The 14,012-nt window shown below is 44.8% G+C and overlaps 1 protein-coding gene across 1 annotated transcript in view; it reads right to left on the bottom strand.

The window, feature by feature from the left end:
• The window catches only part of LOC144166604 (ATP-binding cassette sub-family C member 4-like), a 216,827-nt gene that overhangs the window by 144,965 nt on the left and 57,850 nt on the right, over window positions 1–14,012 (bottom strand). The window contains exons 4-5 of the mRNA XM_077696121.1: window positions 13,437–13,568; window positions 4,787–4,918 (exon numbers count right to left, since the gene is read on the bottom strand). Coding sequence (XP_077552247.1) covers window positions 4,787–4,918; window positions 13,437–13,568 — 264 coding nt within the window. The remainder of the gene's footprint in view (window positions 1–4,786; window positions 4,919–13,436; window positions 13,569–14,012) is intronic.

Raw genomic sequence — 14,012 nt, 5'->3', positions numbered from 1 at the left:
TGTGAGAGACTGGTGGCGCGATTCGGCTCGGCTCGCCATTGTTATACAGGGGGCTGCGCTGGAGAAAATGACCGCTAAGTAGTTGTTGACTTGCAATCAGCCTGTCGCCCGTCAGTCGACCGAACGCCATCTGTTTTTACATAGTTTGCATCGAAGCAAGCAAAGGCGTTGGCACTAATGGTGAGAAATGTGGCAGTGACTGGCGGCGCCATAGATTTTAAGTAACTGACGTAAATGTATTTCCAAGAAGTGCAGTGCTGGTCGGTGTTTTAAAATTATACGCAACCCACTCGCAGACGTATAATTAATTAAACATTAAATTAATGACGATGTCCGTCGCGCTGACTTTTTCCAGCATTCTTTGTCTGCCTTTCCTTCATGCCCCTGCAAAGCTCGCAAGAACGCTGCCAACCCCTTAAGCGAATACATCCTTTCCTTTTGGGCTAGCAGGTCACCAGGCACGTCACTCCAGTAGTTGATATAACTTCAGATTATCATTGTTACGTGAAGCCCTCTGACGCCGTCACTTTCAGTGACATCAAGAGTGTTGCTAAATATTTAACAATTTCAAGCGAGTAGAGCTGTCATTTCCGCTGAATTGCTTTTCCAAAGGTGATATTTCCCATGAACGTTTCGGCCTCCCACTGCAGATGTTTTCACATTTCCGTAAAGCACGTATCTAAAAAAGATTAATGTTTTTAGTTGATTTTAATGATGAGGCCACAGGAAGCCTGGTTTATGGTGTGACAGATACAAATCGCCTCTGAATTTCCTGTGTTTCCGGCTAGATAGGGATAATATATTATTGTAGGGCAATAAAGTTTTGCCTTTTATATATAATTTCTTGTCGAATGAAGAGAAAAACTGCCAGAGCTCACCAGGCGAATGCAGAAATTAAATGCAAGACAGAGAACACTAAAAAGTGTTATCATGATAGAAGCTGCTACAAAATTCAAAGGAGCCTGTGTTTTTCTATTAAATACATATGGTGCAGCTCCTGTTTGGCAAGTAAATAAATTCACCGGTTTTCATATAACTATTTCAGAATGATGAAATGGTGAAGTACGATGGGGAGCCGTATCACGCCGAACTCCTATGGGATATCGCTGCTCCACTAAGCTCAAGATACCAACTAACATGCAAGGAGTTTTTGGGGTGAGTGGTATGAAGATGTTCATGTAACCCGTAAAGAATCATGTAAATTGAACGGCGAATAAAGTTATAACGTAGAATCACGATCACATTTACAGCACGGAGAGTCTCTTGTTCAGGGCACTTTGGAAGGTACGGCGCATCGCTGCGGCAGAACACATCAAGCCTGCGGTACCACGCATGTGAGGTGCGTCGCTGCCATTTCAGCGTACAGCTTCAAAGCGAGGGGTAGAGATCGACCGTCACTGAACCCGTGTTTGTCTTCCTGACGACACCAAGTTATTTTAAGGTCGCATTGTCATTCCCGAGATGTGCGCACAGCGAGTAAGCACGATTGAGGTTTTTCTCTCTATTGCAATCCAGGGCGTGGCCAACGCTGTTGCTGCTTCTGGGAGCCCATGCACTACTCTTCTGAAGCAACAATTTAAGGGAAATTCTTTTTATTGGCTGCTTCTCGTCCCCAAGAATGGCTGTCGCCACTAAAACCAAAATTGTACTTTTGTGCTCTCATATAACACTAAACCGCGTAGTAAGCAGAATACGTGTAGTGGAGTTGCGTTCGTTTGTAACGTCTTTATACACATACAGTTAGACTAACTGTTACACGATAATTTTTTTTAGCAAGGCACTTCCATCTAATAAATTCTCATGGCAATAAATGAGTACAAATTTTTCTTCCGTGCAAAATACCGACCTACGAAGCTACGTATTTGCGAAATCAAATACGTCCTAATTTACGCAATTTAAAACAATCCGCTACGCCCTGCTCTTTTACTGGACTTCATTGTGTTCACGCTACAGAAAGGATGATCTTCAGTGAAGTAGATGTGGCATCATTAGCGGTGCCATATCACTCATAGCTACAAAAATTATGAGAGTACCCACGCTTCCCCTGATGATGTAGGAATGGATGGGCGTCACTTCTCACTTAGTGGTGAAAGGATGTGGTGGTGTGGGCTTACGTCGTTGCCGTACGGAATTCGTTCAATTGCTATGAACCTATCTATGGCGGCTACCGTCACTTTGACTGGATAATTCCCAGATTAAGAATGCGAGACTTGGCGGTTCGCAATTCTACGTCACAGCCTAATTCCGAGTTGTCAAATCGCTGTGATCTCCTCCTGAGAGCTGACGTTGTGGTTTGCCACTATTCTGTGTGCGTACGCAAAAATTGTGGGTGAATATGTTGACGCCACACCAAAATGAAAATTAGATAAGTGAGATTCCGTTCCCCTGAGGGTACTGGCCCGCCACTTCCAGGGCGTCATTTACTGGTTCACTTCAAAAACGGTTTATATTGTTTGAGAAAATGCAAAAAGGACCCCGCTGTTCGACGTTAATAGCCCAGGGCTAGAACTGTGTTTGTTGGTGAGAACGGTTTGGGTTTGATCTCCTGCAGTGCCACATGTTTTGCAACTTTCGTGATTTCTTATTGCAAAATGTTCTCTTTGATCAATACTGCTCATTTTTTTCTAAATAAGGGGGGTTTGGTATTTTTCACGTTGCTTTGGAAGGGGGGCGGCACAAGTACGCGTTTAATTAACGTTCTGCATCACTCCGCAAGCGCTTCACTTGTGTCTACCTCAGAACGGAATATCGCATTAGCGAACCGGATGTACGTGGGCTGCTGACGGCTGCTGTTCTCTTAACTGACAAATCCGCCGAAGTGGCCACGCTGTACATGGTTACAAGTGATGAATGTGAGGCCAGGAATATTGCATAGCAATGTTTCAAGCCATGCTCACAGTGCCTGCAGCAAGCGGCGCGGAAGAGGGGCTGATCGATGACGACAGAGACGAAGACATCGTGTCGAACTAATCACTTCCGGCTTCTCCTACAATCGTAACTTCTCCGTCGTGGACACATGAGAGTTGTTGAATCGACCAGGGGCCTCTAACGGCTTCGGTCATCTTCATTGGCCAATCGAAATGAATGCATATGTTTTGAGGGTGTTGAAGTGAATGGCAACGTCGGGGAGAAAGCCCGGATAAGGAGATCTGGACGGCACATTTTCGCCAAGTGAGCCGAGAAATGCGTCAGTGATGTTCAAGTATTATTAAGGGTTTTTACGTAACATGCACAGTTATAGATTTGCGTCATCCGTCTTAGCGATGGCGGAAAAAGTTCCGGAAATATGTATGAATGGCTTTAATAAAAAGCTTGGCTTGGTTATGCTTTTAACAACACCGTTACGGTACCACTAACTAGTGCCGGAAGTACCACGTTTATGCTTGGTTAAACATTTTCTCGAGAAATTCTTCGTGTATTCTTGCGTTCGTGGTATCTACATCAACGGTCGTCTTTGTGTTTTTTTCTTTAGCGTATAAGATATTTAAACCTTTTTTTCCGAAATTTGTGAATTTCTATTGATCCTTCAGTTGCGCAAAACGACCTGGGTTTACACTGTTAATTTGTTCAGATACCAACATTCGTGTTGAAAAAACCAGGTGAAGCAGTCCTTAGGCCACTAAGAGTATTTGAAATATTCAAATGAATTAAATAAATTGGTTGCTTTTGTGTGACCGTTGGCTATTACCAGAGTCCTTCAATGCTCAAAAGAATTGAAGGTCTCTCCTATTAATAGATGGTTGGGACTGGGGTAATGGCCGCTTTGGAGAGAGACGATACTGTCCCGCTGTCACGAAAACTTTTTCCGGAGGCTGCTATTACAGTAGTACAGCTTGGCTATGAAAAACGGCAGCTCTAATCGCCTCCCAAAGCAGGCAACATTACTTAGTAATTGGTAAGACGGTACTGTAGAACGGGATGAGAAGTTGAAACACGATCCTTGTCATCTGGACAAACGCTAGGTTTTCCGTGCCACTCCTCTCTGCAGTTGATACCAAAATAGGGATTGGCCAAAAATCACGCTGCTCGCTCAAAAAACAGTGCCATTGTCTCCGATCCTTACTAAGGCTGTTCGAAGAAGGCAGTGAGTGCAGTAGTATAATGGTCCTCTTCGCGGTACCAAGTGGCGTTCAGCAGCGCTCCTTATAAATGCCGCTAGAAACGGTGAAGTATATTTTGACTACTGACAGCAAATTTGTGGTGCTTCATCGCCCTCATATTTCACGCGAAAGATCGAACAAAGTATGGTTTCAGAGCCGCACTTAGCATCCGAGACGGTGGCACGCACTCGGATGCAGAGAGACGCGCCTTTTATTTAGTACTTCGAGCTTTCAAATGCTTGTGCTAGTCAACAGGACCCGCTTGGCCGCGCCAGTCGAGACTCCAAGAAAAGAGCGCCCCTCCTAGGGTCGCTGGATGCAGAGCTGAGAGAATTTTAAGTGTATAGAGAATTTTAGCCTGAATGAAGTTCCCGTCTCCTCCTCCCTCTACTTTTACATGTTTCTGTAAATTCAGTGTCTTTTTCGTGTCGCGTAATGGTCAGTTGAGGCTTCTCCCAAAGTTCTACGAATATTTTCAATGTTGAAATCAACAAAACAAAACACATCCCGAACAGCGGCCTGTACGAACTCGGCAGGAGGTTTACGTCATTGAGAAAAGACTGCACAATTAGAAGCCGATATTATTTCTTCAGCTACTCGTTTCTGAGAAAAGTGTTTACACACTTATCCCGCATCACATTGAAGAAAATGCCTGCCTTTTTCTTCAGCTAGCGAGCGCTACGTACCTGTTTTGTGAATCTTCTGCAGGGGGCTGAGTCTTGAAGCCCAGAAAAAAGACAGCTACCGGCCTCTGTGATACAAAGCGCTATGTTTGATATCACAACCCAGCAGTCGCTAAACCTGGAATAGGGGTTGTCCTGAAAGATATCAAAGATGAGTATATATAGCAATGAGCGGCTGCAAAAAAAATGACTATACTTGCTGTGTAGCAGTTGTTGGGTTCGAATAAAGATACGCATGCAATTCAACCGGGTGTATCAGCAGCACTATATTTGGGTGAAAAAGGAACACTTGCAAATACAAATGAAGTTTATCATCGAAGTTGGAAGTTCATGAAATAGAAAGTTAGAGGTAGTTGTACTGTCCTGTTGATTAAGGCGCGTTTTTTACGCAACATGAGACGAGAACGTTTTATTATGAAATAAAAACCCGCTATGTCAAACTCGCGCCTCTAGCAACCGGAATAACATCGTTTGGTTGGTTAAAAACTTACATATAAGTTCAACTCCGCAAGGCGGACCTTTAATTATGCGAAACAACAAGACTGCCCTGCGCTGCCGCTTCCTGCGTCAGTCGTGCAGCTGACGCCACTTCCCCTTTGGACTATATTCTACTTTCCTACGCGCATTAAACCGCTTTTTACGGGCACCCCCACATAGTATGAAGTTCATGGAACATACCCTTTCTAATTATATCGTACGACCTCATTTTTCAAACCAGACAAGCAGTTGCTTCTGGCGAGTGTCCATACGGCAGTTCGCATTCCCTACACCATTATCGCGAGGATATCTAGTACTTTTTTTGGGGGCGAAGCTCCTTAAGGCGTGGGTCTGTCCATCCTCGCGTATGTATGTAGCCACCTCTAGTTTAGTTCTTGGATTGTTTACTAGATGACGTGGCTACCTCTAGTTTAGTTCTTGGATTGTTTACTAGATGGCGGTACTTGTATATGATGAAAAGATGCGCTTGGATTGTTTACTAGATGGCGTGGCTACCTCTAGTTTAGTTCTTGGATTGTTTACTAGATGGCGGGGAGCGTTGTAATAAAATCCGTTCGCTGTTGGCGCGCGCTCGGAGTCGCCCGATGGATAAGGCTGCAGATGTGCGAGCCCGCGAGGCAGAAGCGCTCCGTGAAGCTGCGCGACGCCGCCGCCAAGATCCTGCCGTACGAGAGCGGGAGGCCGAAGCGTGTCGTCTGGCTGCGCGACGACGCCGCCAAGATCCCAGCGTTCGAGAACGAGAGGCCCAAGCGTCACGGCAACGGCGCGAGGACCCTGCCGTACGCGAAGCGGCACGGCTGCGGCGCGAAGAGGATCTCCAAAACGTCAGAGAACGGGAAGCGGCGAGAAAGCGCGCGTATCGGCAGGCAGACCCCGATGCAGTGAGAGCTCGTGAGGCGTCTGCAAAACGCATCAGGCGAGCTCAGGCCCAAGGTGCCGACTCGCGGTTTAAGCGAGACTTTCTAGACGTTACGTTCGGACACAGATGTAGTGGGCGAACTTTCACTGAAGAGTCACGGTTTTACCGATGATTTCCCCTCAGGAGCTTCGCCCACTCATCATCATTCACCCCGTGGATATGCTGTGAATTTTTTTTTTTCCTCCCTACGCGGGAGGCGTATATTTCTTGTTTAGAGAAAGCTATAGCTTTCGCAAAACAAAGGAACTCTTTTGGTCTTCGGTTGCTTGTGTATAGTTTGATCGCTAGTACAGCACCAGTTTGCAGCCTCCCGGACCGAGACAGTCATTAAAACCCGATCTCGGACTTTTGTGCTGTATGTGTTTATTGTACTCTTGTATTCTTGTACTTTCTTCAACTCTTGTACTCTTGATTCTTGTACTCTATTCCTTCTATGTGTTTTTGTACATATTCTTTACGTAGCCTCGTACGATTCCTGAGTCGTTAAACACTTTGACCACCAGACTCGGCGTACATCTTAAGGAATAAATACGTGTAATTTTACTGTCTGTTTCTGTAAGGTCCATACTAACCCCCTGTAGAAGAAGATTTGAAGATGATTTGTGGCTAGTAGAGTCTGAATAGGGGATATGCTGACGCAGAGATTAGTTTCTATGGGCGATACCAGTTTGGGAAGAACGTACAAATTCCTTTGTTCCATAAAGTACAGCCTCATGGCCACCTGTACTTGAACTACACTCGAGTGAACCGGCCCTTAAATCGGTTGACAGAAGCAGCAAAGCGAACGTGTTGTACAGGGGTATAAGCGCACTGGAGTGACCAACACCATGCATGGGGTGTTTTCACGAGAGGTGAGACAGGCCACTCCGGTCGACACCTTTTTTTTTGTCGAAAATTTAATATATAGCTCCTTGTGCACAGGATAACACATGAGTGAAGTTATTTTGTGCGAAAAAAGTTTCCCTTTCCACAAAAAATTCCCAACGCCTGCTTGAGTCACTGGAGCGTTGAGCGGCTCGTTCGAAAATTTGAAACATCTACTGCTGTAAAACAACAACTACGGCAGCTATCGCCCTAGTTGCTTTAAAGTGAAGACTTTGCAGACTCTCAAATTATTTAACATATTCGTGTTCGGCTTGCAGAACAAGTTTCTTTTAATAAAAATTCCCAAATTGGAAAACTTTCTGAAAATTGCCCAAATGTGGGGCCTTTTTTCTCGGAATCTAAGCAAGCTAGGCTGTTGACAGTTTTTAGTGTTATTTTTATATCCTTTCTCAATCCTCGTGCCAATTTTAGTCTAGATGGTCAAGACAGTTCCCTTTGAAAAACGCACTGTACTGGACTATGTAAAGCATTTCGGCATTTTTTGAAAGCCAATTAAAAAAAGGCCATCTTCGATTTTAAAAGCCTTCACAAATGAAATCCAAGGTTTCTCTCTATCACGTACATTGATGACATTTTGCACTATTTTTGTTGTTTTGCAGCTACATATCTCCAAATATGGGCTTGTTATCAGTAGTGCGGTAACATAGTTTGTAAGGTGCTTATGACCGCAATGTAGGGTGAGATATGGCCTTAACAACATAAAAAGATTACTAAATAAACATTACGGTGAGCATGATTTGTTGAAATTAGGCGGGAACAAAGTACGGAACATTTTAACAAGTTGTAGAAAAGCACCCTAAGTCGACCGTTCAAGCTAGCGCACTCGCTCTTCGGGAAGCGTCTCTTCATGCGCGGCTCAGTGTTGTTGTGTGCGCGCTGTGAAGGCCCACTGGCATATACAGAGTTGGTAAGATGAGATCCGGACCTCTTGGGAGCGACCGGGGAGCACATGCTATGCCCGAGCTGAGTCTAACTTGCAGCATGAGGGGAAGCCTTCCGGCGGAAATAAATAAGTACTGAACAATGGCGGCTGGAATTCAGTACTTATTTATTTCCATAGGAGCGCTTCCCCTCACGATACAAATTACACTCAGCTCGGTGGAAATAAATAAGTACTGAAGTATGGCGTCTGAAGTTCAGTTCAGTTAAACGTTCTGTGGTCAGGTCCACAGAACAGGCAGTGCGATGTCTGTTGCGGTCACACCATACGCACAGTCATCTTTATTGTAGAGTGTGATAACGCTACCGAGTTCCCCGCTTAAAGGCGAACTTTCAGCGTCACGCAATTTCATTTTATCTCGGCCACACTAGCAGGTAAATATCTGAAGTGGAAGTTATTATAGGGTCTGTATTATATGTCACAAGCTTACCGAAAATTTGCAGTAGAAACCACATCGAAGTTTCACCACATGGGAATGAAACTACTCACACTTTTATCGGTAGTGTCTTATCACGTGACTTCATTTTAAAGACGGCTGGAAAACTTTTCTGCACCAAAAAGATCTCTTCCGCCTCAGGCCTTCTCAGGATTCCTTTAGGTAATAAGAATAACTGACAGAGAACCAGTTTCAAGGCGCTGTAGGCTTGATAGCGAAAATTAAATATGGTCGTAGTGACTGATAGATGAATAACAGAGGTAATCGTATCGCTTTAGAAGTGCTCAGAGCTTCAATGCGTTCAGCTGGCGGACACACGCTAGGAGTTGGCTAGAAGGTGGGGCACGACAGCCCCTGCCGCACAATGTTAATGACACTGCTCTTCCAGAAACTCCTATGCCGCCTGCCGACCACCGACTGCCCTTGCCACTTCAGCGATCTGCTGCCCGGAGCCCAACCTCCACCCCAACCCAGCCTGCTGGAGCGTGGACGCCCCCAAAACCTGCCACCCGCCACCTGCCACCTGGATTCGACGCCTTCAACTGACTTCGTCTGGCAACCGATGCACCCGCCGACGTCATAAGTCACGGAGGACGCACGCGCTCTATTTAATCAGGAGCTCGCCACCAAAAGCACGGCGCACAACAGCGCCTCCCGCACAATGCTAACGACACTGCTCTTCCAGGTCAGTTATCTTAACAATTCTAAACAATACATCTCTAACAACCCCTATCTTATAGCGATGTCATGCCCCTATGACTTGAAGTGGCGAGATTTTGTTAGGTTGTGCTTTAAGGCCATCGAATTTCATTTATCATCCCAAGTACAACTGCTACTACTTTGTGGAGATATTGAGCTGAACCCCGGCCCACCTCAACCCGATCTTCCATCCATCATGATTGCCATTGAGAAATTAGAGAAAGCCCTTTTGACTGTTTCCACTGACATAACCAAGATAAAGGCCACCCAGTTTAACAATGAACAGCTTCTTACCACTTTGACAAACCATATTTCTGTGCCCGAATCACCTCAGACAGAGCAACGCCCACTCACCGAAACTAACGAGACACTCGGCATAAAACACGATCAAAATCCTTAAAGCCACTCACACTGAGGCTAACAACCGAATGCGCCGTAACAACCTTCTTTTTTTCGGACTTGACGATTCGGCAGACGGACCATGGAAAGGTTCGGAAGAATCGATTATCACGTTTTGCGGCCGCCGTCTTCACGTCAAACTTGAACCAAACAGCATCAAGCGTGCACATCGCCTGGGAACATTTGCAGACCTCAAAAAACGTCCAATTGTAATAAAACTAAGCCATCTTAAAACTAAAGCGAAAATACTAAGTAACGGACCAAAATTGAAAGGCACTACGTTCGCATTCAGAGAAGACTTCGCCCCATCCACGCGCCTTGCAAGCTCGAAGCTGTTGAAATTCATCCGGCCCCAAAACTGCGCCTTCAAACTTAGTGTTGACAAGTTACACGTTGGTAATAAAAGTTATTTCTCTGTGCCGTACAGCAAGCCCGAGAGGCAGCGGCTCGACAGGATCGGGACGCTCCCTCGAAAGCGATATAGGCCCGGTCGACGGGCGTGACGCGGGCCACGGCTCACGTCGCGTCGGTTTTGCAGGCTAAATAAACGTTTATTTCACTCCACTCCACTGTAAGACGCACCATGAGACATCATTAAGGAACGCAACAACCGGCCGAATGACACGTTAGAAATCCATGACCAAGCACCGCCAGCAAACACAACCCCTAGCTCCCCGTGACAGTCCACGAATTGCCCTTTCCTGAGTACCACGCGCCACCGTCCTGCATCAGATTTAAATCTTAACGTTGTATTTACAAACATTACAAGTGTAATCCCTAAACACAACCAGCTTCAGAGCCTCTTTGAAGATATCAGGGCTGATATCATAATACTGACAGAAACGTGGCTAAAGCGATAATGAATGCTTTCCTCTAACCTAAATTTTTCTCTTTATCGCCGCGATCGTAACGACCGTAGAGGCGGTGGCGTTCTCACAGCTATCAAAAATAACTTATCATCTTCGATCATATGCGCCGTTGAAAATATCGAACTAACATGGGTTTGCGTATCCGATCCTCCCCGGAAATTAATATTCGGTGTTTGCTACAGGCCACCGGTCAGCTTCCCCAATTTGTGTAACGTGTTCCGTGATTCTTTAACATTACTTCAAAATAAATATCCCGATACACCCATCTTCATATTTGGTGACTTCAACAACCCACAAATCAGCTGGCCGTTACTTTCAATCCCTGACAGGTCTTCTAAAGAATCAGAGCAATTCCAAGACGCAACATTAGATTTCAGCCTTAATCAGTCCATAACATGCCCTACCAGAGGCAACAACACACTCGACTTGCTGCTAACATCCTGCCCTGATGACATTAAATCAGTAAACGCACTTCCCCGGCTTAGCGATCATAGTTTAATTCATATTTGCATCGCTTCGCTACTAAAAAGGAGATCACCCACAACGCAACGTATTACAAATTGTACGAGGGGAAACTTCGATGCCATCAACAATGAACTTTCTCTTTTCTTCGATAGCTTCCGAGACACTAACTTTACCAGATCCGTAAATGCCAACTGGGAACTCTACAGGACTACGCTACTTAATCTTAAAAAAGGACACATTCCAACAATAGTTATCAAATCCGGATCTAACAATGAATGGTTTACAAAACGCCTAAAAAGCCCCCGTAACCGCATAAAGCGCCTTTACAGAACATCACATTCAAAAAACAGCTCTTTAGCATAGGAACGTTACCACACATGCGCTAAACAATGTATTCAAGAACTAACTACAGCAAAAGAAAAATTCTTCTCGGAAGATCTGTTATCAATTCTTCAGTCTAACCCAAACAAATTCTGGCGCATCCTATCCCCCAAGTTTCAATACAGGCGCATAGAACTTACAAACTCGGATGGAGTAATTATCGACACAAACCAATGCGCCACTGCCCTGAACAATCACTTTTCCTCGGCATTTTCCTCTGCCAGTAACACTGTTGCCGTCACACCACTGGATCCTCCCCCAAACGAAATGCCTGATATTGTAATCTGCCCTGCGGGAATATCTAATCTTTTAAGGGCTCTTAAACTTTCATCTACAGCCGGCTGCGATCAGATTAACAGTAAACTACTAAAAATACCCTACTGCTCTCTAGTCAAATTTTACACCTAATATTTACCCAGTCACTTGACACCGGACACGTCCCGTATGATTGGAAAAAAGCCCCGATCGTACCAATTTTTAAATCCGGTAACCCTGCAATGCCAGCTAACTATCGTCCTGTCTCAATGATTAGCATCCCATCTAAACTACTTGAGCACATTCTTTTCTCCAGCATAATGACCCATCTAGAGTCGATCAACTTTTTTTACCCACACCAGCATGGCTTTCGAAAATTCTACTCGTGCGAATCACAATTAGCAGATTTCACAAATGACTTACTACAATATATGGACGAAAACCTTCAGATTAATGCCGTCTTCTTAGACTTCTCTAAGGCATGTGACCGGGTTCCTCCCAACCGACTGCTCGCTAAACTTTCTAACCTTGCAATTCTTTGTATCATAATTTCCTGGCTTAAAAATTTTCTCACCAATAGTAAACAATTCACAACTGTAAATGACCATAATTCGTCCCTCACTGATGTGACGTACGGGGTCCCACAGGCTGCGTGCCTCTCACCACTACTTTTCCTAATTTACATTAACGACCTACCGAATAGTATTGCTAACCAGTTAAGACTGTTCGCCGAAGATTGCGTCATTTCCACTACCATCCGCAACCCTGAAGTCAGCATTGCTCTTCAACATGAACTCAACCATATCACAGCATGGTGTGATCAGTCATTAATGCCGCTAAACACAGAAAAATGTAAACTGGTATCGTTCACTCGTAAAAATACAGTAACACAGTTCTAAAAAATTAACTCGTTCCCGATTGCCACTGCAGCATTCCACAAATACCTCGGAGTTCATCTCTCACCATCGCTATCATGGACATTACACATACAAACCCTTTTCTCGGACGCCGTACCCACGCTCGGCTACCTACGCCGGAATCTAAAATTTGCATCTTGGGACATAAAAAAACTAGCCTACCTAATGTTCGTACGACCAAAACTGGAATATGCATCGTCAATTTGGCATCCCTCACAGGCATACCTCACCCTCAAGTTAGAAGCCATACAGAATCGTGCCGCCCGCTTTATCTGCTCACAGTACTCCACTAACACCAGCGTCACTGCAGTAAAGAAATCTTCGAACCTGCATTCACTTGAGTCACGCCGGATCATATCTCGCCTCTGCCTTCTTCATGCCTTTTATTATCACTCGAAATCCAGACATTCTCTCTTAAAACCGCCACACCAAACCTCGTCCCGTATCAGCCACAGCAACGCCATAGCACGACTAACCTGCATCACTTCAACAATGCTCTACTCATTCTTCCCTCAAGCAATAACCCTCTGGAACCATTTGCCCGACACAATAGCCTCATGCGCAGACCGCAAATTATTCCGCGAAATAATTTCTCAACCATGTTCCATAATACGTGAGTATGAGATGTGCCTCATGTTTTTTTTTCTTTTTTTAATGCTGTATCTTTTTTGAACTGTATTTTTTGCACTGTATTTTTGTATTTGATGCTATTATTGCTGTACCTTCGTAATTCGTTTTTTTTTCTTTCTTCTTTGTTGCCTTCTAATCTTTTTTTCATAACGCTGTGTCATACGTTTCTGCGCGCCCCCCCCCCCCCCCTTATGTAATGCCCTCACGGCCCTTAAGGTGGAAATGAATGAAATGAAATGAAATGCAGCAAAGCCTTCCCGGCTGTCAGCATGTAAGCCTTCATACATAAAATATATGATTATTTGTCCCGAATTGTCGAAACATCGCGAGGTTACGACGTAGGTACACCAAAATACTTACTGCTGATCGTCCTATTACAAGAAAAATGTCCGTGATTAGAGCCACAATGTGTAGGCAGTGCGCACCCCAGATTAATAATGGTGCTCCAGCTTCTCGCCTCCTCGTGTAAATGGTTGCTGCCACCATAACGATCTGAAATGGAATGAACCTTTTTCAAAACGAGAAAAATTTAGTCGAGGCGCGTATTCTTATCACGGAAATATTTTGTCACTGACATGCCCATGCTCGCCAAGCCCTTGTTATCATGTTTGCGTGTTTTTGTTCACACGTTTACATGTATGCGAGGCTGTAACACCCATGACACTGCATATATCCTCACATGTAAGGTCGATTGTGTCATTTCAATTCCCTTTCCCCAAATTTTTAAGCTCGCTTTGTCAGAGGTCGTTGTTAGATTGTTTTGTTTGTTGTGAACGCGATAGAGTTACTCGGCTCATTCGGTTATTTTCCATAGGCGTCAGGCATTCACAGCTGCTGTGTTACTCAACAGTGATTTTCAAGCGTCATCGGAAACGACGTCATTGCCGCCAACCTAAAATTACGACGGTGTTAGCGAGGAGCGTGCGTGTCTCTGCC

Source organism: Haemaphysalis longicornis, unplaced genomic scaffold (genome assembly GCF_048455015.1).
Source record: "Haemaphysalis longicornis isolate Haplotype H1 unplaced genomic scaffold, Haemaphysalis longicornis Haplotype H1 scaffold_1, whole genome shotgun sequence".
In the NCBI taxonomy this organism is placed as follows: Eukaryota; Metazoa; Arthropoda; class Arachnida; order Ixodida; family Ixodidae; genus Haemaphysalis; species Haemaphysalis longicornis.
Note: the sequence above shows the minus strand (reverse complement) of the source record. Positions and strands in the feature narration are given on the sequence as shown.